The sequence below is a fragment of the Calypte anna genome, chromosome 1 (genome assembly GCF_003957555.1).
Source record: "Calypte anna isolate BGI_N300 chromosome 1, bCalAnn1_v1.p, whole genome shotgun sequence".
Classification (NCBI taxonomy): Eukaryota; Metazoa; Chordata; class Aves; order Apodiformes; family Trochilidae; genus Calypte; species Calypte anna.
Window position 1 is genome coordinate 180,400,078 of NC_044244.1, and position 25,054 is coordinate 180,425,131.

Here is a 25,054-nt window from a genome sequence, read left to right on the forward strand (position 1 = left end):
GGAGTCAGTAGCAGGTTACTTCATATTTAAAAATGTTTAAAACTCTTAAGCATGGCTGTTAGCTGATCCAAATGGCTTTCTGCAGCAGTTCCTAACTGAGAGAAAGTTGTTTCTAAAAAACTAAAATTATCTCTTGTCTGCTTCCCACTTGCTTTCTCCTCTCTGCTGGCTCTGAAGCTTTGTGGCCCTTTGCCTTACAAGAATAAAGTAGGCACCTAATCTTATTTGTTCCCTCAGTTCCTGTCAGACATCTGTACTAGTCTTGTGTTTGTTAGGCACTTCTGCTCTATGAAATCTTTGAGACTATTCAGTAATACGTTATCAGGGTCAAATCCTGAAGGTTGGTGTAGTAAGGACAGCAACAAATGTAGATGGTACTTCATCTTCTAGTTGTGTCCTTTACCATGATTTGATATGCTTAATACCTTAACTTCTTGAGTATTGGTTAACAGCATCTTAAGTGGGTGTGTTTTGAGGGTGGAACTTTGAAGGTAGGTTGAGTTATGCTGTGGCAATCTGATAGGGGAGCAAGACTGATGGATGAACTATTGAAAATGAGTGAGACTGAAAGCAAGAAAAGGAGAGGAATAGACATGAGAGGAAGCAAGTGGGTAGGAGATGAAAAAAAAAATGGCTTTATTATTGAGTAATCTCTTATTTGTGGAATGCTGTGTACAGCTTATGGAAATAACCTCTCCTTAGTGCCCTTTTAATACTACCAGGATGGGAAGGGTGCCTGATTAGAGCCAGAGTTTGAAACTGGGGTATTGGCTTTTGCTTTCCTGCTGTATGGAGCTTTATGGATTTCATTGAATAAGCATCTGTCTGAGAAGGGAAAACAGGCTACAGGGGGTCTGGCTGCCTCTCAATTTATAACTGGGTTTAGGTAGTATTCCTCTGAGAGGACAAGGATTTGTTTTAGAGTACCTGGTTTTGTTTTCTCTGGCTCCTCCTGTAACATAGATAAAAGCCATGAAGTCTGTAATCTCCCTCCAATAGCAATATCAGGATCTCTTTTCAAAATGTTAATCTCTAGGGGACAGAGCTGCTGGCAGTAGACACAGTCTCATGGGCCAATCGTAAAATCCTTAGTACATGTTTTATGTCACTAATTTCAAGATTTTTGACTAATTGTGTTTGCCAAGTTCTTCTTAACTGTAAATGTCTTCAATTTCTTGGCCTTCTTGTTTTGTATTAGAATATTCTGCTTTTGCATAGCTGAGGTATTTAATTTGTCCTTAATCCCTTCCAGAAGGACAGGAATTCTGGCAGCCAAGGTGTCTTATTCCTAGGAGGAAGAACTGGTCTGCATGTGAACACAATAAGATGGACATTGTTTAAAACTGGTCTAGGGTATAGGTCACACCTGAATTTTTTCTAAAATTAAAAGTAGGCAGATGCAGAGGGATCTGCATCAGCTGTGAACCTGACACAGATCAGTGAAGCAACAGAAACTGGTTTCTAAGTTCTACAGTGCGTACAGTAGAATGTATTCTTATATAAAGCTCCATACCTGAAGCCTACATTTTGCTCTGTGTGCAAGGAGATCTGTCAAGTTTTACCAGAAGAGCTCTGGGATCATAACAGTTCCTTCTGTCTTAATAGTCTGTAAATCTGTTGGTCTGTTGCCCAGTGTTCGTGATGGGGACAGAGAGGAGATTCAGATGCTTCAGGTTACCTAAAACTGCTCAGGAATGTGCTGTGGGTGGATCTCATGTGAACAGGAGGAAATATTAACAAGCAGAACTCTTAAGCATTCATCTTCATTGAAATTAATCTGTCAATTATAACGCCTATGTAGATAGCTAGTTACATTTATTTAGTATTTATGATTCTTATTTCTTTAAGAAGAGTTTTACTTCTCGATCTGTCTAGCTGTTGCTATTCCATGTGGTAGGGTAGGAGTTGGAAAGGCTTTAATGACTTTCAAATTTTAACAAAAAGTAAATATTCTTTTCTCTCCCTCTACCCTCAGCTATATCTTCTGGTCTAGTAAAATTATTACCTTGTCCTATGAACCTTACTGCCTTTGAGACTTGTTGAATATGAAAACCAGATGGTAAACAAGAATGTTAAAGCTGTTTCCTTCATGCTGATGAGTGCTCTATAATGGCCTAAGTTAGTGTGTTAAAGATTGGTTTGGGAATTTTAGGGATCCAGAAACTACTCCAAATATGAGGTTAAAGCTCAGTAATAGAAATGTAAAAGAACTTTAAAACCTAAGTATTTTTAGTAGTTGTATTATCCAGTTGTATTAACTCTATTAACCAGTTTTTCAGTTTTTCTTTTGAAAGAGAACCTCTACTTCACGCTGATGCAGTAGACCAAGACTCCAGCTTAGTCACTTAATAACTTCAATATTAAAAATTGATAGCTCCCAGTCTTGTAATTTACAATAGAGGTGCAGTTTCAAGGACTGGGCTGGGAAGTAAGGAGGCATCATCCAGAGGAGAGATGTGTGCCCCCTCTACTGTGTATGGCACCCAGGACTCTTCATTTCTTCAATTCTGTTGTCTCATGGGATGTGCAGATGTGGAAACCCTCAGCAATAGAGTTTTTAGACTCACTGGGAAGAAATGCTGCCTTTCCAAGTATTATACCTATATTTCTTTTATTACTGTGGTTACACAAATGAACAGGCTTGAGAGGAAAAACCTCTTTGACCCTGGCTGCTTGGTCTTTAGCCTTTCTTCCTCTCAGAGGTATTGTTCTGAATATATATATATTTAGTAATAAACTGAATCTGTGTGCAGGTCTACTAAAAAAACAACTAGCCTTTTTCCTTCTAACCCTTTCTTTTTTAAAGTGTTTTTTTGTTTGAGTTTGCGTTTGTTTGGTTTTGGGGGTTTTTTTGAGTGTAAGTAGATCTGCTGTGGAGCACAGCCATACAATGCAGGTCACTGGGCATATCTGGCAGAGGCTAACCCCTACCAACCAAAGGGACTTGCCAGGATGTTGTATATTGAAAGCTGAGTGATACTGATGGCAGGCTGCATGGCCAGTCTAACTCATTTGAATTTAATTGCAAGATTTGGATTTGGTTATGCAGCTACTGAGGGAGCGAAGATTGAACTGGTGCTTTTCAGGAAAAACTTCTAAGTATATGTTACTTCTAGATAAATGGTTTTCAGACCTTTGCTTTTTTGATGAGGTTACTTTTTTTTCCTCCTGATTTCTGCTTCACAATTTTGGCTGTCCCCAAAGGAACAAAGAAAAGTGTGTTTTGCACCCTGAGCTCCAGCAAACTCTGCCTTGACCTCTTCCACTATTAGTAGAGGCTGCTACTTCCCTTCTCTCTTTGGCCAAAGCCTGCATGCTTCACATGCCACAAGATCATCTTCCTGTGGCCCCCAGTGATTCGCAGAGGAATTGATTTTCTCTTTATCAGTTCAGCCCTGGCAATTTCCCTTGCTTGGTTTTCTGGTTTCCCCCAAGGAGGGGAAGCAGGGTCTTGGCTGTTGTGCTGCTGTACATGTGTTGTGTTAACCTGGTGCTGCTCTTCTGTCTTTGTATGGTGGCAGAGGGGAATAAGAGGAGAGACATGTGCTGCCCAGGCAGTCTCTTACTCCTGACAGCAGAAAACTGTCCCTGCTCTACAGCTTTTTTTTTACCATTTGACTCTTGGGAAAGAAAAAGTAGATAAAATCCAACCGGTTCTTCCTAGGCCTTCGGAATATATTCTGGGTTTCTTTGGTTATGAACCACTACTTCAGCTCCAGGGGTTTTTCACACCCGCTCTCATTGCAGTAATCAGAAGTTGAAAGGCAGTAGTCACCCCAGTTACTCCCTGTATATAATGGTATTTCTTTTGGGCCTTTGGCCATCCTGTTAACCCTTCCATTGGGAGTTGCAGCTTGCATTCTGGATGTTTAGGTTCTCTGAAAATGTGAGCAAATACAGCTGTGCTTATTCAGGAAAGTTGGGGAAGTATATTACAGCCTATATAAAGGTAGCCTAGCTTTAAACAGTTTATTTTGGTACAGTTGCTTTTGATGCATTCACACTACAGAATTTTATCACCTAGGAACACCCCAGCAAATTCTACCAATGATAAATGTACTCTGATTCTTCCTGCTCTTGTACAAGTTAAAATTAGCCAGTTTAGAGATACTATGAAATGCTTCTTTTGACTTCCCTTGAGTTTCAGTTTACATTATACAGATGGAGACAAAAAGTCCTCTAAATGCCTGCTCAGGCTGGCAGTGATCTAACATAACTGGGTAGATGTTATCAATAGCATTTGCTCTGTTGAGGTGAGATTTTTATTCTTTTAAATATACCTATTCATTCTTCTGTAGGAATAAATGAAAAGACAAGGGGAGGCTGCTTGATAATTTGGGGTTTGTAGTAAAATGAATTATTTAATCAAGTTTCTAACAACCGAGCTCTATCTCTGCTGAGTTTCAGAACAGAGGAAACATTTTTGGTGTTGGAGTTCATTCTGCTTTGTCTGTTGGCTTTGCTGCCTTGGAGCTGGTGTACCACATGTCCATTTTTTTCCTAAGCTGTATTTGAACTCTTCTTCCTTTCAGATGCTTTGTAACCTAACTACCCTCAAATGAAGCAGTTCACTTATTCCATGGGCAGTCCAGGCACAAGTGTGAAATCCCTTCAAACATCAGGGCTTAAACTTTTGTTATAGGGAACATTCCATTTAAAGGAATAAGTTTATCTTCTGCATCTGAGTTTTATGAAATATATATAAGCGTTGTTTACTGTTAAAATAGTAAATGGTCTTGCTATAGTGTCTGTGTTTTATTGGAGTAATTTAAAAAGAAAATCCCTAAAATGATGTTACTACTGGGTGTCTGATTGCCAAGTTAATCTCTTATCACAAGTCCCATTGATCTTCTGTTTGAGCAGCTGAGAGTCTATTTTATGTATAGCAATCTTTCATAAAGTTTATTCCTGGTAATAAAGCTTACTGGGGTGAGTGCCAAGCTATTCTCAGAGGCAGTCCACTCTCAACAAGAGAAGCATTTTGTTAGATGGGGTTATTGTTTGGGTATGTACTTGTGGCAGAACTAGTGAAATTGCTAGCGGGTGAGTCAAACGTGGTTCAGAGGTGTACTCTTACTGGTATGAAGTTGATGGCATTACTGCACAACAGACATGCAGATCTGACTTTTAATACAGTGCCCAGAATCATGTTCGTTTTCTGCCTATTACTGTGTGATATTATTAAATCAGATAGTTAATTGTTTCTGTGGCACGGATAAAGCCCTAAAAAAACCCCACACTACAAAATGAAAGAACCTCTCTACCCTGAAACTTTACATCTGTTAAATGCAATCAATTTTATTATGTTTAAGAGGAGGCGGTTTTATTTATTAAGTCTTTCTTCTGATAGCTTGTGTTTGGGTTACGTAATATGTCTTCATATCAAACATACACAAATTAAATTGTATTTCAAAATACCAGTTACATTTCAGTAAATTTTTTATAAAGTAAAATTTACTTAAAGTTTTGTTAAGCTTTATTCCAGGGCTCCTAAAGTATTGCAGTGTATTCAGGAGCGTTCAATAGATGGTAAGGCACATGCTCTTTTATGCTCATTATTGTGTTAACGTTCACATAAAAACAGCAATCTTACTGCTATGCACAACAATCTGTGTAAATTCCTGTAGCCTTATGGCAGTTTTGGGAAGCAGTGGTGGTTTTGTATGCAGCTGAGTGCAAATGTCTCAAGGACAGGTTACAGGTCTTGGTCAGTTCCTCTACTGCTGTCTGTAAACTAAACTCCTAGGGTTTGGCACCTGCCTTCTAGGAAACCATTCCCAAGCAATCTCTGACTGTTGTTGCAGTAAATTTTAAGTTACTGGCCAATATCTTATATTTGGTCTGCTCCTGCTCTGGTCACCTATAGGGGTGTATTTGCAGCCCTGTGGATGTAAGGGGTAAATGCAGATGCAAAGGGTGAGAGGATGGCATGGATGTGTCTGCTGCACACAGTGCTCTTGGGATGGTAAGAGAATGGGGCAGGATTTGCACCCCAGGTACTGAAATACTAAGGTGAAGGAGTTGGTGGGATGCTGGAAATTCAGTGGAAGAGTGGAGAGCAAGGGGATTCATTGTGCCCTGGTGTTCATTGTGCACCAGGCTGCTGGAGGGAATGAAGTGTTTAGATCTCTAGTAACATTATTCTTCTTTCATACTCCAAGCAAGTCAGATGTCAGAGCTCTTATTTAAATCAGATGGACAGGTTGCTGTTCAAGCTGCTCTTAGCAGAGTAAGTCAGCCTAGCTACATCCACTGCTCTTTGTATCTATGAAGAGATGACCTGCAGTCATAGATTTTAAACTCCTTTTAAATTTCTTCTTGAAATCAAGAAGAAAGCACCCAAAAAAATCTGGATACACTTTTATCATGCAGTAGTACATTACTATCCAAACTGGAAGAATAAATTACTATATACTATGTAAGCAAATTGGAAGGAGAAAACATGTAATATTTCGATTACTATCAACTGTTGTAGTCATGGTGGGAATAAACATCCTCCTGTTGCTACTTACCTGTTATTCAAACTTAATGATTTATTTTCCAACAATTGACAGCCAACTGCAAGCAATGGGTAGTCTGGATGGTGGCTTGGTGTGCAGACCTTCATATTATGAAGAAGCAGTTTAGCTTCAGACAGGCTGTTTTACTCTTACAGTCATTAGTACCACATGGTAACCACAGTATGTTACAGACCATCGAACTGTACAGATTTGAGATTGTAACTGCTGATGCCCTTACATTGTGGCTTCTCCAAACTGTAAAGTATCAGTGAATCAGTAATGCAAACATAAAATAAAAGCTTTCATTCTAAAGTATTACAGAGAGCCTTGTGAGACTTCTGCATCTCTTGGCACATAATGAAATTGAGCAGTGTTCTCTGGCAATTTGCATTGTTCCTTTAAATATATATATTCTTATCTGAAGCATTGTTCTACTGCCAAATATCAGGTTTTGTTTGTTTATGGTTGTTTTTTTTAGTTTGGGTTCCTTTCCCAGATTAATTCTTTTCAAACGAAACTTTTAATGTTGGATTTAAGTCATTGCTAACCTACACTAATTCTATTAGATCAAATCTGGATTTCCTCTAAATAAAAATAAATTATTGCATAAATAGCTTACACAGAAACTTGGAAATAAAATCCGGAATGTTTGAGCTAATTAGAAATTCTAGTGTAGAGTTTAGTATAGAACTGACAATTTCACTTTTGTTGGAGTAGTTTAAAGTGTGATGCAGGTTTTCACTGCCTGAATGTTACTTTCATCATATGTGGCATGTGACAGTGGTGACTGTAGTTGAGGAATAATCTATTTGAAATAAATAGTTATTTCTTTAAAATGGTAAAGCTAGGATTTAGCAACTGCTCAGCAATATTCTAGTCCACTGTATGGCTTTATTATATAGTAGAAGAGAAAACCCATATACAATCACAAAGCCACTGTGGTTGATCTGTCTGGGACTTATTTAGCAAGTAAGAATGTTAATTTAGTGTATACTGGCTAAGACAACTCATAGTCTGGGGGGTCAAGGTACTGACTTCATAGGCATTTCTGAACAAAGATGTTGCAGTTGGTGGGTGGATGGCACTGGTCTCAGCTGTTGTATGAGCTTGCATAAATAGTATCATCTCCACTTTAATCTTTCGGGTGTTCAGAGGTAGTGTGCATATTTCTGTTTAACCCCTGGACACTTGCTGGCATGCATGACCCTTTAACAATTCCTGTCCCTCTGTCCATCCCTGGCACCTTGGCTCCGAACAGTCTGGGAGGATAGCCAGTAATTTTGGAGGTTTTTGTAAGAACATCTAGTTAACAAAAAGTGTTTTCGTTTCATCAGTCTAAGGTTTCTGTTCTGCTTGTTCCAGCAGTGAATGGCAACTTCTGGAGTACTTACTGCATCTCCACTGTAGAATATTTACTCCACTTCATGTGTATGATCAGTTAAAAAATATACTAAAACTGGTGACGATAGTTATTAGACTTTGACATTAGGAAAAAAAAGTTTTTCTTAATTCAAAAAACAGCAACAGAGGCTGGAGCTGTGTGTTTCATAAAGGAAGCTTGGCTTTTCAGTTGTTTTAGGATAAGTATTTGGTTTACCTTAAATTTTTGAGAATAAAAAAGATAAACCTTTACTTTTCACAGATCTGTTGCTCAAAAATCAACATGCTTTTTGCTCACCAATTTTTATATCACTAAAGAGACATTCTAATCCAATATTTTGAAAGGTTCTTTCTGAGGCTTGTGGATATTGTGCTTTGGAGGGAAGTATCCAAAATCTTTTTTAAGAGAGCTTTCTGTGTATTCCTCTTTTTTTTTTTATGAAGGGAAAGGGAAAAGATGTAGTAGATGGGTGTGTTGCAGGTGCTATTTTTGGCTAGCTTTTATCACTTTAAATAGTATAAATTTATTCATGATGGAATACCAACATGGTATGTGTAGCAAATCCGAAGAATGGCCAATACAAACTTCAGAGTGACCCGAACCATGAGATCAGTGGAAATGAGTGGAAACTGAATCTTACCTGAAACTAAAATGGGTAAAATACTGCACAGGGAGAGAAACTGATCAGCAAGACAGGGATATGGATTGCAGTAAGTTTGTTTCTGTTTTGTAGTGATGGTTGTATTGGTACTGGATTTTATGTCGCTCAAGTACTTTAATTTATTTTGTAAGGATGGAGCATGGATTATTTCAGAGGTGATTCACCCAAGTACTCCTGAAAGTTTGAGTTGTTCTAGTTTGTATTAGAAGAAACTGAATTAACAAAGAAATACACCAAAATGGACAATGTAGATGGTATTAAGTTATTGGATATCTTTTAGTTATGTTTTTCACCCTTTGTTTTGTTTTATTTTATAGCAAACTTTGGCTTGTTCCATTTTAACGGCATTGTTGAGCGAGTTCTCAAGTTCAAGTAAAACCAGCAACATTGGACTGAGCATGGAGTTCCATGGGAACTGTAAACGTATATTTCAGGTAAACTAGTTCTGTATCCATAAATGGTACCTGTCTTTCTAAAACTGAAGTATTGAGAAGCAGAAGTACTTTGTTGTACCAGGTGCATTCAGTTACAGTGTATGCCTGAGAGCATTTAGTAGGACAAATATTATAAATGCATATACTGGATACTTCAAGAAAGCTGATAATGTATTTTTCAAAACTTGTGTAAAAATGTTGCAGTGTCTTTTTACCCATTTTATGAACGTATAGCTGCAGACCTTTGTGTGGTTGGACTCTAATTCCTTGGCTACCAATTGCAAACAAAACGAATACTCTGTGGAACAATGATAGTCTTAAATATAGCTTTGGTTTAAAGCCAAGGAGAGCTATGTATTTAAAAATATTATTGCAGATGGTGTAGTCTGGTTGTCTCAGATGTATTGTTTGGCCAGGCAGAAATGTTTTTGTGAAGGCATTGCTTTAAACTGACTGTTGTGGAACAACTTACAAACTTTTTTTCATGCCAAAGACCAACACTCTCCTTCACCAGTTGTTAAAAATATATTGTTAAGTTTTTATTTTAAAAACTAGCTTTTATGGTAAGATTTTTTTTTCTTATTCTTTACAAACATGGTTATTAATTTTGGCAAGTGAATGGAGGGCTTCTGACTGACAACTTCAGAATATATTATGTATTCATGAAAAACAGGGTTAAAACAGGAAATTATTTTCTCTTTGGAAAAGTATTTATTTTTAATCAAAATTTCAACTGATGATTGAGAGATTCTGTTAATACATTGTTTCTGTCCTGACTGCAGGAGGACGACCTGCGGCAGATCTTCATGCTCACAGTCGAGGTACTTCAGGAATTCAGCAGACGTGAAAACCTCAATGCTCAGATGTCTTCAGTGTTTCAGCGTTATCTTGCACTAGCCAATCAGGTCCTAAGCTGGAACTTCCTTCCTCCAAATTATATCCTTTTAATGTGAGGTCCTTGGATCATTTCTACTATGTGATAAGTAAAGTCTTTGAGGAGAGAAAACTGTAAAACTTACCAGCCTTCTTGATTTACATTTCCTTCCCTTAGTGCTCTTGGTCACCATGGTGGTTGCTAACAGATGCTTACATACAGGAGCTGCTGTTGTTCTTCATCAAAGTATAAAAGGCAAAACTTGTTCAGCACAGCAGCCCCCAGTTATGGGTTGTTAGTCTGTCAGGTTTGATAGTCTGCAGGAGAGAGGAAACGTGTAGTATGCTGCTTCAGTGTGGAACCAAATGGTAAATAGATCTAAGTTCTCTTGCATTTTTATCTGGAGATCTGATTTGTCCTGCTTTTCCCCCTCAAAGAAGAGGAGGGGGCAGGTAAATGCCCAATTATCCAGTGATGTGCCTGCTCAACTGAGTTCTTGTTAAAGAGTACAGTCATATACTACAATATGTAGATTTTCTTTGTCCTAAAGAAAAAGTAATTGCTAAATGAGAGAAGAAATGGCAATTATTTTTTGACAATACACAGGTGCCATCGCTTTCATTTTGACATCTTTGTAATGTGTGCTGATTATGAAAATCCAGAGAAAGGTGGAGAGGGAAAGTAAAGTAGAAATGGGAATCAGGAAGTCTTACTAAGGGAGAGAATAAAAATCATTAAAATGTTTAACCCAAAAAATGGGCTTAAAAGACTTGTAGAAATAATCACATTCTCTGCTTAATAGATGGTTAAGATAGCCCCTGCAGTAAAAGATTGTGCCTTTTTTAATAGCCAGACTACCTTTAAATATGCTCAGCAAACTTTCCAAGAACCAAATTTTTAATTTGGTTTATAAACTTTTATCTTAAACCCTTTGCTAAATTTACACACTGCAGGAATCTGGATGTTGCCTTCAAATCCCCTGTAAATTATTTTATTTGCTTTCCCGGTTTGAAATAGAGCCTCAACTTCTTCACAACTGATGCTCCACTTGATACTATCTTCTTGTTTTCTGACACTGAACATTTAATATTGCTCTAAGAAGTACAGCACCAGCCTGTGTCTCCCTCCTCTATGTAGCAGCCTGTTTCCACAGAAGTTGGAATGGCTTTAATCATCACCGAGAAATACACATCCTTGCCTGATGAAAATTTAGTAAGTTCTGGGTTTACAGCACCATGTTGATTATATTGTGCCATAAATTTCTTCCTTAGGAAGACTGGTTTGAAAGAAACTGATTGTCAGGCAGTGAAACTTAACTTGGCTGCGTGGGTTGGTAAGTTACATAAGAATTGCTGTGTTGATTGATCAGTTGGTATCATTTGGTATCCTCTTTCCAAACCTTGACAGTTCAAGAGCTGAAGCAATGAGCATAAATTTAATACTTGAAGCATGGAGTAAAATAATGCATTGTATCCACAGTTACATCTTTTTCCCTTTAGTTGGTATTTCCTCTGAGAAGATAATATTGATTCTCAGTATTCTGTACAGCATAGCAGTAATCTGCTGTATTTTTATATAACCTTAGGCAAGATTCTTGTGTCTCCAGATAAGGGAAGGAACATAAATGTGCATTAACTATACAGTGACCATAGCCAAGAGGCACATTATTTTTATCACTAGGTTGAGGGACTTACATGTAACTTGTGCTGTTAGGGGGTAACATAGTATGTGTTGCACTGTTAATTGTGCACTGTTGTCACCAATTGTAACAGAAGAGTTGTAGTAGGTTTGTATTGGTGATTGCTGGTAAGAGCTGGCATGAAAGATGGATTCTGAAATAACCATCTCGTTGGAACAACAAAAGAAAACAGGCTGAGACCTACTTGCTTTTAAGTTGGAATAATATTTTAGTGTCTTAGGGTGCAGTGCCTGTGGTAGAAAGGGCAGGGCAAGATGAGTTAGGAGACCTCCTTTCAGTCATGTGCAGTTTCTTCTGTTTCATTTTCTAACACATGGGCAATAATCTATTGTTATTTTTATGTGCTACTTCAAGGTATTAGTTCACCTGGTGTTTGCAGATGCTTCAGAGGTTTTTGGCAGTGCTGTTGGAAATTACAATAACATAGGAATCCTATTTTGTGCTAAGAATGTGTGGCAGTCTGTTGTGGTGTCTTGGCTTTTATAGAGTGTCTTCTTTCAGTGGTGTTGCAACATTGTTAAAAACAGTTTACTTGGATAGAACTACTTTTAACTGCCATCTTTTCTTAAATTAATGTTCTTATTTAAGGAGGTGCAGGTGATCAGTAATAAGAGGTACAACGCCCTCTCTTTTACAAGAATTCCTTGTAGGATCATTCCTAATATGCTGAGTGTCCAAAGTCTCCAGTTATGGAGCTGAAAGTTGCTAGACTTTAATATGGTAGACCTTGACATGGACATAAAATATGTCCTGTGGAGTCAGGAGGTAATTACAATCTGTCTGTTATCTCCAGACTTGTTTCTTGCTTTTTCTTGACTTTGGGATTTGTCTGGTTTTGGCAGCCACCTTCTAATGGACTTTTGATCCATGTCCTTACTTACACGCATTAGGAGCTGTCATAGAATTGTTTATCTCTAATTCATTAACATACGTATGAGCTTTAGTTCTTGTTTTAGATTTGGTTCCTCTACTTGCTTGGAGGCAACCTTGCAAATTTTCAAGTGAATGTACAAGAGGGATTGGTTTTAAAATGCAAGTTACATAAACCTAGTGGGATGCATTCCTCTCATATGCATTGTTGCTGTTCATTGAAACTAATGGTGTTACAGTGACTGTATGAACTCCCTGAAGCTTTTGTCTGATCTGAACTTCTCTTTTAAGTGTGTGTGTTCCTCAGACACTCAGTGAAAGGAACAGAGCTCTTCATATCTCTGTTTTGAAAATGTCTTTTAAACCTCATGCCAGAATGAGACATTTTTCTGGGAGATCCTCTGAACCATATAGTTCTGCAGATTTTCAAAATCTGAACTCAAACCAGCCCAGATTGGCAGCATGTGTTGTGCATAGTGGGAGTGCATGAAAAGCATAGAGAATGCTCCAGAAGCCTTGGGGTTTGTTTTGAGGAATGATTCAAGTTGGCATTGCTGTTGAAAAATCATTCTGCTGTAGCATCTCCCATGAGCATGATACTGAGCAGGGAACCAGCTGGCTGAAAGATGCTTTATAGCAGATTGAGGTCCTCAGTTTGATTCATTGCAGAGCTACAGAAATGACTGAACCAGTACCAAGGAGTGACAACCCATATTTCCTTCAGCAGCAGGGCTGCTTTCCTTAGGCTTTGTGGGTTTTAGCAGCCTGGGATTGTCCTCTATTTACCATAGCAGTCTGTCCTTATCCAAAAAATAGGGGTTGGAGTAATATCCTGGCTATTATTTGGGATATAAAGAAAAAATGTAACTAAAATAGCTGCATTTATGAAAGTTCAAGACAGAGTTACATTTTACTTTTATCTGACTTTGAAATACATGATGTTTAGAAATTATTTCTGGGGTACTATGTTTTCTTTCTAGTGCCTTTTTAAGGTAAAGTTAAGCAAAACCAAGGAGATTGTTTTATCCCCTGCATTTGGGCATAGCTGCACTGACCATGTTTGTATTGATATTGAGCTTTTTAAAAGTTAGTGTTCCATCATTTGGGTTTCAGAATGAATTCTGAAATGAGTTTGAAGTTTAAAAGCATCTTAAAAATCACTAGTATCAGAAGAAGAAAAGAGACCAGTAATGACCCTTCTTATGAAGGGGAACCAATAAAATATATAGGTTTTTTCCTCTTCTGTTCTCTGGCCCCACTGGTTTTAAGTTTCCAGCTTTGCAGTGCTTTGTCATCAGCTTCCTAGACACAGACACAATACAGTGGAAAGTTGTGACTCCAGCATCTGTGTGGCTGTCACTTCTGCACAGGTTCTTTAAGTGTAAGTTTGGCTTCAATGATAAGCTTGCACTCTATTAGCTGCATATCCACAGCAGCAAAATGTAGCAGGAGCTGCAGAATCCACATGGGTGGTCAACATGAGACTTGGTCCTGGCATGGCTACACTGCTAGCAGCTCCGGAACTGGATGGCTTTAAAATTAGCTTGGGTCTTCCTACACTTCCTATGCCTGTTGCTGAAATCTGAGTCCAGTGTCTCCAACACAAAGTAGTTGTTAAATTCTCATGGCAGTTAAGAATACTGGTGTCTAATAATTAAATATTTTAAAGCATAACTTCCTTCTCCTGAACACTGGACGTGTTTGCTTGAGACTGAAAGCTCTGTAAAGGATTGTGAAGGATTTCTCCCTAGGGGGCAGCAAGCCTCTGCCTCAGTTTTAGACAGTTTCTCCTAGGCTCATCTCATGTCCTGGGCTGATTAGCTAGCAAGCCAGAGGAAGTTTAAAAATACAAATATAAGCAGTTATTTTAACATCATAACACTGAGTGGCAGATTTCCATACAGTTACCTTTTAAATGCAGGTTTTTATTTGTAAAATGCAAGACTGACACAGAGCTCTCCAGAAATGTTTCAAACAACAAAGCTGAAGTGATTAAAATACCTTTAAAAATAAATATTTGTGCCTTAGCCCTTCAGAATTTTCCCCTCTCTTTCTGACTTGTTCTCCACTCCTGTGGACAAATTTGTGAGTGGGGGTCTGGCAGCAGAAATCTTGGATTTTTGAGTTCCCAGTTTACTGCTTTGTTGAGTTCCACAAGCAAGCCCTGCCTCTCTTTGGAAAAAGATCATGGGATCCATTCTCCCACACTGGAAATTTGTGGGAAGTCTTGAATTTGAGACATTAAAATCCCTCATGGCTGCTTTAGCATATGAAACATTTTGATGCTCATCTGTCACTTCCTGGGGCAGAGGGCAAGAGTGGGAGGAAAGCTGTACATGTAAAAGTTAAATTTTATCTTGAGATATGAGTGGGACATATGAGTGATTTACAGTTGTTTTTTTCTTAAAAACAAAGAAACAAAACCCTAAGCTGTTCAGCGTGGGGTTATGCTTATCATAAATCTATATTATAGTTTGATTGCTTCAAAATGTGTTGTGCTAGTTCTATACTTTTTGTTTTCTCTAAGTATTGAGATGTCAATTTCTGATGGTGAAGACTGGCTTTCTCCTGCTTATACCCATGTGCTAGGTAATTTAGTGCTTTTTTTTCCCAGATCTGGCATAACTGAGCTGCTGCTAGTAAGACTGAACTGTATTACAGAAGAAGTTGAGGTATTTCACAGCAGCAAGGATCTCCAGATGCCAACTTGTGCTGATGGATCCCTGTATCTAGTACATGATGGGAAATGGGTCCAAGATCTCCATGATAGGTGCAGGCATAATTGGTATTGTTGGTGAACAGATATTTTACCCACAAATCTGCTATTGTCAGATGTGTCATCAGTGCATTAGCATGAGAAACAGTACTAAAAATAACAGGATAGAGCTGCTAAATACTAAGGCTTGTTAAAATAGTGACAGCAAACTGGCCCTTCTTTCATTCCATGTGAAAAGTGTTATGTTGCTGGTCCCCCCTCTGTAGACTCAAGCTAAAGAAAAGCAAATTGATTTTCAGAGACTGATAATGTGTCTGTCTGTGATCATCTTCTGATACTGATGCATTTCCAGGACAACTGGATTGTTGCAGCAGAGGCCACTCCTGTCAAGAAAAAATTATAAAGTACTTTTTTCTAAAACATTTCAAATGAAAAAAAGATAGCTTGATGTGACAGATCTGATAAAATTAGTCTTAGTTTTTAATATTACTCCTGATAAAGGATGCTTGCATGTGGTAATTTCACACCTCTGCCTTTGCTTTTTCCATCTGGAAGAACTGAGGCATTTTTGATAATTTAAATGACATCCATATATTTCAGATGGAAGTAAAATAGGCAATCATGTGTTTGTTTTCCCCTGCCTGAAATAATGTAGATTCAATACCCATTGATAATTCTGAAAATGCTGCAGCTGGTTTTGTTTTGTATTTTGTGAAAGTCCTTGGTTGTTCTTACATGCTACGTGGCGCTGTCAACAGTTCTGGACAGATACCCCTGGTTAAGATCCACTTGATGCTGTGCCATGGAAAAAGTTGCTTTTTAGGAATGTGGTTCTACACAGTGTTTTTAGGAATTCTTGCTTTTGACAGAAATCAGAAGACAACTGTAAGTAAGCTAAAATTGTGCATCCTGCCTTGTACCACAATGCTTCATGTTTACTTTATATGTTGTTCTCTCAAGCATACCTCAGCCAAATTTAAGGGGTTTGCTTTCCTGAATAATACCATTCTGAAATTTTTTTTCTTCTAGACATATAAATACTTTCTGCTACATGTTTTTATAATATCTGGTAATATACATCATTATGAATAAGTAAACTATGTCTAGCTGAGCGTGCTGTTACTTTTTTTCAGATGGCTGGGTTAGAGAGGGATCTTAAAAGATACTGAAAGATCTAAAGAGACAAATGGAAGTGTAAGTTGCTGAGTTAAAGCAATTTTACTACTGCTTGGACTGGTGGTTGTTACAGAGGGAAGCACATTCAAAAATCTGTAGTAAGCACTTTTCTATGGAGTCAGACTGACAAAGAATGTAACCTTCTTGTTGAAATGCTTTTGCTCAGGTCTCTTGTTTTTTCTGTACTAGAACATTTGAAGAATTTTGTAAACTAAGTTATTCCAAAACACATGGTAGAAACTGAGTGCAGCAAAATCATGGCTTCACACTGTGCACATTTTTCACATGTGTCTTAAATGAACATGTGCTTAATGTGACAAAGCCTTGTGGTGCCTTAGGCTTTTGTTCTTCATAGTGATTAAAAACGGTAGATTAGTGCAAGGCTAATATCTCTGCATTCTGTCGCACATATTTGGCTATTTAGAAAAATAGGATATTAGATTTCAATGAGCTATCTTTAGCTATCATATGGCTTTTTTAAAAGCTGCCAGGAAAATTTTTTAGAAAATGATTTCCCATTTTGCATGAATTTTAACACCTGTTAATTGCGGTTCCTTTTTTCCCTTCTCGCTGTGTCACATTGGACACCCTGGTTATCAAAGTGATTGTATCACTATGGTATGTCTCATAATTATGATCAAACTGTTATCTAACATTCCTGGAGCATTCTTTTTTTCAATACTTAATACCTTTTATTCCTTGGCCTCATGCATGAATTATGCTGTGTATGTGAAGAGGCTTAAAGTTTGTTTCCATTACATTCTTTCTGAATGGATCCTGTTGTATCTAGGATTTTTTTAAAGCCAAGTAGGAATGTTATTGTTGACCTTGACACCAGATAACTGGGCAGACATTATATAGCTATGTTTGAATCCTCACAAAATGTGATGCTAAAGCCAACAGAATCCTGGCGTGAGACCCTCCTGGACAGCAGAGTTATGGAGCTTTTCTTTACAGTAAGTTTCTTTCTTCAACTTTCATAGTCCAAACCACAGGGAAAGCAGCTTCTTCCTGTTCTAAAACTTTATTGCTGGAATCTTCCTTTTGCACCAGGTAGGACTGACTTTGTTAACTTCAGCTTTGTTAGCAAAGTAAACAGAAGTACTGTATTTTTCTTTGGTTACAGAATAAGTATTTACCCTACAAATTGCTTTAAATTTATTACCATTAACAAAAGGAAAGGGTGTGTAGTTAAGTAAACTTTTATGCATTTAATACTTCTGGACATTTACTTGTCAAACAAAGCCAAGCATGATGTACTCTACAGTAGTAGAGTATATGTTTCAGATAAGGTGTAACAGCTCTCAGGAAAAGATGAGATGAACAGTATGTGTTTGCTGATTTAAAAGCATTTGCTCAATGGAACAGCTGAAAATAAGTACTGTAGGTGCAGTTTTCTAGCCAGTTTCAGCATACAGAATTCTGCATGTGTTTCCTCAGCACAAAATTAAAACAAGTTAAAATAGATTAGGTTAGGAGGGATGGGGAAGAGGTGGATTTGGGAGAGGGAATGTTATACTCAGTTTCTGTAATTTAATAAACCAAACATATGAAAACTGGATAAAGCTAGAATTTTTTTCTTTCTACAACTGTTGGGACAAGTTTATAGTTGCCAGCTAGGAATTACTGCAGCAACAATGTACATCAGCTTATAAATTCATTTGCTATGCTATTTTATCTTATGTTACTTCTCTTGGGACCTGAGAATTCAGCATTTTTCCCAAAGCAGAGAAATAGTGTGCTCAGAATTTGGACAAAGCTGTTATTAGGCAAAGTAAATGTAATTCTCCAGTGCGATTTGAGAGTTGTCTGATACATGTTTGGATACATGTCCTTACTTGGTAGGAATTTTTTATAAGGTATTAAAAAAACTTTCTTAACTGCAAGTTTATTGTTCCAGCAGTTTTGAAAAGGTGAAAAAATCACTGGCAGACTCTTAGCAGCTACTCCCAATCTGAACAGCTGTCTAGACTATCCAGACAGTTGCTACTGTCAGCTGTGAACCTCCACATGCAAATAACTTTTTTGGCTTACATATTAACCCTTCCTTGCTTAAGGCTGATGTTACCAGAGCTGGCTTACGATTACTTATTCATGATAAGAATAATGCTTTGAATAACATGAAGGACTCTTTTAATAAATTTGCATTCTACTTAATTGTAACCAAAACTCTCGTGTATTTGATTATTGTTGAAGGAATGCTAGCCAGGGCACTTCACTGTTAGTTTTGGTTTTAGATTCCTGATTTGCAGTGGTTGAAGCTATAGTATTAGTTTGCTATTTGAAGTAATGAAAGTGAATGGTAGTATTTTTATATTCATTTATCTTATCTGAGAAATTTTAATAACTTTGCAGGACTGCCACATTAAAATCAGACTCTTCAGTTCTAATCTCAGCCTAATGTGGGACGTATCTTAGGAGGAGTATTTCTGTTGCAGGGTTTGTTTCTCCTGCTAGTTTGATCTTTAAGACATTAACTGTGCAGCTAATCCAGCTAGTTATGACTAGGGTGAAGTTGCAGCTATGATACCACCGTGCTCTTACTGTACTTCTGTGTATAATACTGCTTGAATAATTTAACTAGATTTGCTTCTGGCTGAAAAAGCTACCCTCTATTTATTTATTTATTCAGTAAATCTTATGTGAAAAAAATTGGAGATGTGAGCCTAAGAAAATTCTTTAAATCCATACTTCACAGTTAAGTAAGTATGTGAGAACATGATTGCTGAAATATTAAGATTTGAATCTAGAAAGTCTCACCAGCATAAGTAATGACACAACGGTTGGCAGAAATGTGTGGGAAATTTACTGTTGGCCTTGTATAATGTGAGGGTGTTGCCAAGGAAGTGATGTGTTCATTTTTTGTATATGTCTTCAGTGTTTACCTCTGCTAAAGAAGCATCTATATAATCTTGATTGAACTTGTTGACTAACTTTAGCAAGACTCTGTAGCCTAGGCATAGTTAGCATAATAGGGATGACTGTCATTATTGCTGTTTTTAGAAGGAGCAGTATGTCTGACTGCCTGGCATCTGTTTCTCTCTAAGACATAATGTTCAGCAGACAGTTCAATTTTCAACATGTAGGTAAGACTTAAGGAAATGGTAGTTTCAGTGAGTTAGCTCAGGGCTTGCAATTTTGTGAGCTGAGTCACGGTCTTCACAAATACTGCGGTTCACCCTTGTGTTTCAGACTGAATGGAAGTCATAGTAAGCTTTTTCTGGTGTGTGTGCTTTTTTGGATTGAGAGCCATGTGACTGTTGTAAGAACACACGATTTTCCGTGTATTATTAACTATCTCACTTCCTGAAAGGTACATCAAAAAATCAGAGAAGATACAGATATGGCCCAAGATTCATTACAGTGCCTGGCACAGCTGGCATCTTTGCACGGGCCGGTCTTTCCTGATGAAGGTTCACAAGTTGATTACCTGGCACACTTCATTGAGGGATTACTGAATACTATCAATGGGTATGTATGCTTCTTCTCTAAATTTAGATGGCATCTTTTAATCTTTAGTTTGGAGTGCAGCATATCTGTGTGGAGAACCAGCGTGGCTTGCTTATTCTGAGTATAATTTATGCTTACTCTTGGATTACTGATAATAACTAAAGGCTGTTTAATGTAGGTGGTGCTTAAATAATATGTAATAGATTTATTGATTGAAAATATGTATGTTTTTTTTTAATCAATTCACTTTTTAGCATTTTGCTCATTGGCAAAAAACTTAGCTGTTTATGTTTACAGAATTGAAATTGAAGACTCTGAAGCCGTGGGAATTTCCAGTATTATCAGCAACCTGATAACTGTGTTTCCTCGCAATATTTTAACTGCCATTCCAAGTGAACTTTTCTCTTCATTTGTTAACTGCCTCGCACACCTCACTTGTTCTTTTGGAAGAAGTGCTGCTTTGGAAGAAGTGGTAAGTATCCAGACTTAAATAGGTAGTATTTTTTATTTCTCTTTATTTGTGATAAGCTTACATGACATGAGAATTTGGCTGTCATATTAATAATGGTAGTGAATTTAGTGGGTTTGTTCTAGGTATTTCTGAAATCACATTCAAGAGGATTTAATATTTCAGATTTTTTTTATTTAAAGCACTTGTCTCATTTTTATTTTCAAAATAATAGATTATTTTAAAAACATTAAAATTTATTTGCTGGCTTGCTCTTGTACAATGTATCTGAAAACTGTTGTAGATAATGATAGAGCTACAGTCCTGAAAGCTTGAAATGACTATGTGAACATATGGACAAACTGAAACTTAACTGCTGTGAAGAGTTCTGAGTCAGGAACTTCTTTGATTGAATATAACTGTTAGGATCTGTTGTTAACCCTGTACTTGCAAGCGGATCAGATCATCCCTTCATTGCTGAGACAATCCAAATGGTAACTCTGTACAAAGCTGGCATAGGAAGGCAGAAGTTTTTTGCTGTTTCAAACTTTGATTGTAACATTAAGGAGCAGTTGGGATAGTCAAGTCTTCTATTTCTACAAATTGCATTAAAAATAAAATCTTCTAAGGAGACCTAATTTAAGGAAAAAAGACCATAAGACTTAAGGCACATAATCTTACATTTGGGCTTTTTATGTGCTGTAGCTCTGGATTTAAAATGAGACTATTGAGACATTAGCCAATATTTCCCCATTATTATTAAAAAGTGTTAATTTCTACCAGGTTTTCTATATTGACTGGGTTTATTCAGCTGAGATTGAAAGTAATTATAGAAGTATTTCATTTTAAAGTTGATGGATATAATTTCTTCTTTACCAGAGATCACAGGCATATTAATTAGCATTCATTGCAGAGCATTATATCATGTCTTTGCTGCAAGGTTAAAATTACATCCTGCATTGCATGTCTTCAAAAATTGGTGGTTAAATTTAGAATCTAAAATACAGCAACTTTCTAAATTTTATTGGTCAAAAACTTGCCCTGCTTTTGAGATTTTCTAGTAAAAAAGTAAGCATACCTTCTGGTTCTCACAAATGCATTTAGGAATGCTCCAGAAGCTTTTATAGAAAAGATACAGCAAAACCAAAGGCACCTGTTATTTAAATTAAAGGACTAAAGGGATTTTAATTGCTCAGTTAGGCTTTGTCATTTGAGAGGTAGAATATGCAAGCATGTTTAATGAAAACTGTGCTCACGATAAGGCCATTCAAAACACCTCATCTCCCATCAGAAGTGTACAGTAACTTATACCACGAGCTGGTATAAAGTTTGTTTTGGAAATTACTTGCAAATTATGCCTAGCAAACTGTGGCTGCCTACACTTACATGATCCCATAGCTGCTTCTGAAGTCTTCTCAGTACTAAATTTACAGGTTCTCAGATCTGAGAGAAAAAGAGAGAAGATAGATACTCAGTTTTAAGAGAGAATTTTCTCACGGTCCTTAAACATTTAAATCATTCCATGTGAAGAGAAACAGTACACTTTCACCCCTTCCATTCTGTCATAGCTCTTATTAGAATCTCAACTTCATGCTGATACTTTGATTTTCAGGATGATACAGAATCCTGTGATGATCAGCCTTCAAAAATTAGTTCTTATACCTTACAATAAGGTATACAATAAGGTATTGTCAGCAATAAGGCATGCTACCGAGGCTTATAAATTATTGCTGACTTAATCCACATGGTTTAATGGTACTGTGTGTTGTGCCTGTAGATAAATAAGTACTTTGTATCCCTGAAAACAATCTTTTAGCTTAGGAATGTCGCAGCCATGGTCAATGTGTTCTCTGAGCTTCTTGCTCAGACTGTATGTAGTGACACCTCCTGCAAGCTCTAGTGCTGTCTGTGATTGAGAGCTTCTGATAGATAAAATACCATATGCATTTAGCTCAGTAGAATCCTCACATAATATTTCTGGAACTTTTCAGGAATCTGATGTGCAGCAGAATGCAGGCAGGCATACTCCTTAAGCTTTGCTGGTTGGAAAAGCTGTTTTCCTCATATTTCTGTGAGTTCATGTGCCAGCAAAATGTTTCAGAACATTGCAGAAACCCCAGGAGGCACAAGGGATCTACTTAGCTGAAAACCTGCTATGCATAATCAGCTAGTACTGATATTCAGCCAAAGGGGGAAAATCCACAATGCAAACATCATGTTCAAGTGCTGTTTTACATGAACCTGCCTGTTGAAGTTGGGAAGATTAACTGAGGGGGATTGAAACATTTTCCTGAGCAACTACACTGGTGGAGGGCAGTAAGATTCAGCAATGCTGGTCACTACTTTATAGTGCAAATTGGTGTAAGTAATCTCATCCTTTAGTAGCACTAGGTCTGAGACAAGATGCTTGTCCACACTTAGCCTTTGGCTTGCTCAATACTTAGTACTTATGCAGAAGTGGAAATCTGATTATGAACAGAATGTTGATTAAAAAGTCAAATAGAAATCATATTAAAGGCTTCGTTTTCTCAAAAACTAATCTGAATGTTTCTGTTTCATATTTTTTTAAATGTCATGTGATGGGAGTGATTGTTTTGGATTTTGTCCTCTCTGTTGTGCATCCAATTCTTTCCAGCTTGTTGCTGCTTAACAAATTTTAGCAGTGTTCTGTCTAAAGCTCAGCAGACTGTGAAGAAAGAAGTATCAATTTTCTTTTTGTTAGCTGTACTAGAGAAATGAAGCACTTTTGCTTTGACTTAACTGGTTGTATCTTGCCTCTCCCGAAGGTCTGTGTTCTGAGATGGGGTTTCTGTTGGATGCATTGGAATGATTCAGCTTCCATGGCTACAGCATGTCACTTAGTTTACCTTCATGACATCTTTCATAGCCCATCTGTAGCTAATCTGAAATAGGGATTGGCAATTTTGAGTAAGGTTCCTTTGTGACCAGATTCATTCAATATGGATAAATTCTCTCTACTGTTTGGGCACCTACTTTATGGAGGCAATTACTAATCCTAGATTCTTTGTTAGAGTACCACAAGTGTTAAAAACCTTTTTTTTGATTTTCCATAATCTTAACTTCTGTATTACCTTCTGACATAAATGAATAGGATAGGTTTGAGTTCTTGTTCATAGAAATAGTTTATTAGTGTTCATTAGTCTGTGCTCTGGATTCTTTTAAAGTATTAAAAGTATTAAAGTATTAAAAGCTATTGCATACACACATCAGAATATTTCAGGACTGAATGTTTATTCATGTGTCCTTTAGACAAGTTTTAAAAAGACACCTTGTCATGTCCATTCTAAATTTGTGGCTTATGATATATTTTAATACATTTTTGCCTCTCTCCTTGTCAGCAGCCTTTGTTTTCATAATTGCACATCTCATTTTAATTTCTGTAAATATGACCACTTTGCAGTTAAAAGATGGTTCTGTGAAGCTATCTTGAAGTGCTTAGAATGTGATACCAATTTTCCCTCTTAATCAGTCATCCTGCCAGTGTTTTGTTTTTCTTGTCTGCTCATCCAGTCATGATCCTGAATTCACTGAAAGTCAGGAATTCTTCTGTCTGGAGCATGAATAAGCTTAATATCTCTTAATTTTATGAAGGAATTAATTTATTAAGCTCTACTAACTTTCTCAAAGTAACTTTTGTGAGCAATCCTGGTTTTTAAAATTTGAAAAGAATTTTTAGAGCAAAGAAGCATCCTGCTTTAGCAGCATGCTTACCCATATAGTCAGTTATTTGAAGTTGGATATAGTTGCATTATAGTTCAATTTTTGCATCACATCAAAATATTGACAAGTACATTAAAATATTTCTTAAAAGTAACAGTCTTTTTGCAGTTTGTGTTTAATTTACTTGTAGCCCAGGACATTGTTTTTCAGGTATGTAATTTCCTTTTACAGCTTATGTATATGTAGAAACACATAACTAAAAACATGAAACGCCAGTTAAAATGCACTAAGCAATTGGAAGTGCAGGTGGAATTTGGTGGAATTCTGGTTTTTTGCTTGTTTGTTCATAGAATAAGAAGTTGTGTATTGTCATGGCTACCTGCATTAAGCCTTCTTAAGCACATGTAATCTTAACAGTGCTTTCCTCTGAAGCAGGGAGTTGTCACCTTTTCTCTCTATTTCACAAATAGATGTTCTATATTTGCCTATTTAATTGGAAAACAATTGGCTCAATTCTTAGTTGTTATTAATAAGAGCTGAGATGATTGGCATTGTTGGGATAACAGCTCAATAGCCCCTGTGTTTATGTAATTAGGCATTAAAGGCTTAATTAAAGACTTTTGGTTTTGAACATCAGGTGGAGAGAAATAGCTAAATGGTTTGACAGTTTTTTAAAGCCTAGTAAGCATGAGAACTGCACTGACTTTTTGGATGCATTGCTTCAGTTCATTTTGATATTTTCTTGGCTGTCCTTAGAAGACTGATATTTGCAATTATTTCAACTATACAAGAACATCAGTTAAATAATAATGAATACATGTATGTTCTTCTGGCTTAGTTTAGGAATGTTATTTTAATTTTCTTTTTTTATCTTTTACAGCTTGACAAAGATGACATGGTATATATGGAAGCATATGACAAGTTGCTGGAATCTTGGCTTACTTTGGTACAAGATGATAAACATTTCCATAAAGGCTTCTTTACCCAGCATGCTGTTCAGGTCTTTAATTCCTACATTCAGTGCCATCTAGCTGCTCCTGATGGGACAAGGAATTTGGTAAGCCCTCATTCTAGTATTTTTTTGTGATATGTAATAACTAGCCCATGTCTATTGGTATGTACAGTATTATGGACCTCAAGAAAGCTAGTATTGAATTACAATTT

General features: G+C 37.1%; 1 protein-coding gene across 1 annotated transcript in view; it reads left to right on the plus strand.

The window, feature by feature from the left end:
- The window catches only part of XPO4 (exportin 4), a 69,820-nt gene that overhangs the window by 26,126 nt on the left and 18,640 nt on the right, over positions 1-25,054 (plus strand). The window contains exons 5-10 of the mRNA XM_030462920.1: positions 8,860-8,976; positions 9,759-9,912; positions 17,155-17,267; positions 19,625-19,782; positions 20,059-20,233; positions 24,771-24,947. Of these exons, the coding sequence (XP_030318780.1) occupies positions 8,860-8,976; positions 9,759-9,912; positions 17,155-17,267; positions 19,625-19,782; positions 20,059-20,233; positions 24,771-24,947 (894 nt within the window). The remainder of the gene's footprint in view (positions 1-8,859; positions 8,977-9,758; positions 9,913-17,154; positions 17,268-19,624; positions 19,783-20,058; positions 20,234-24,770; positions 24,948-25,054) is intronic.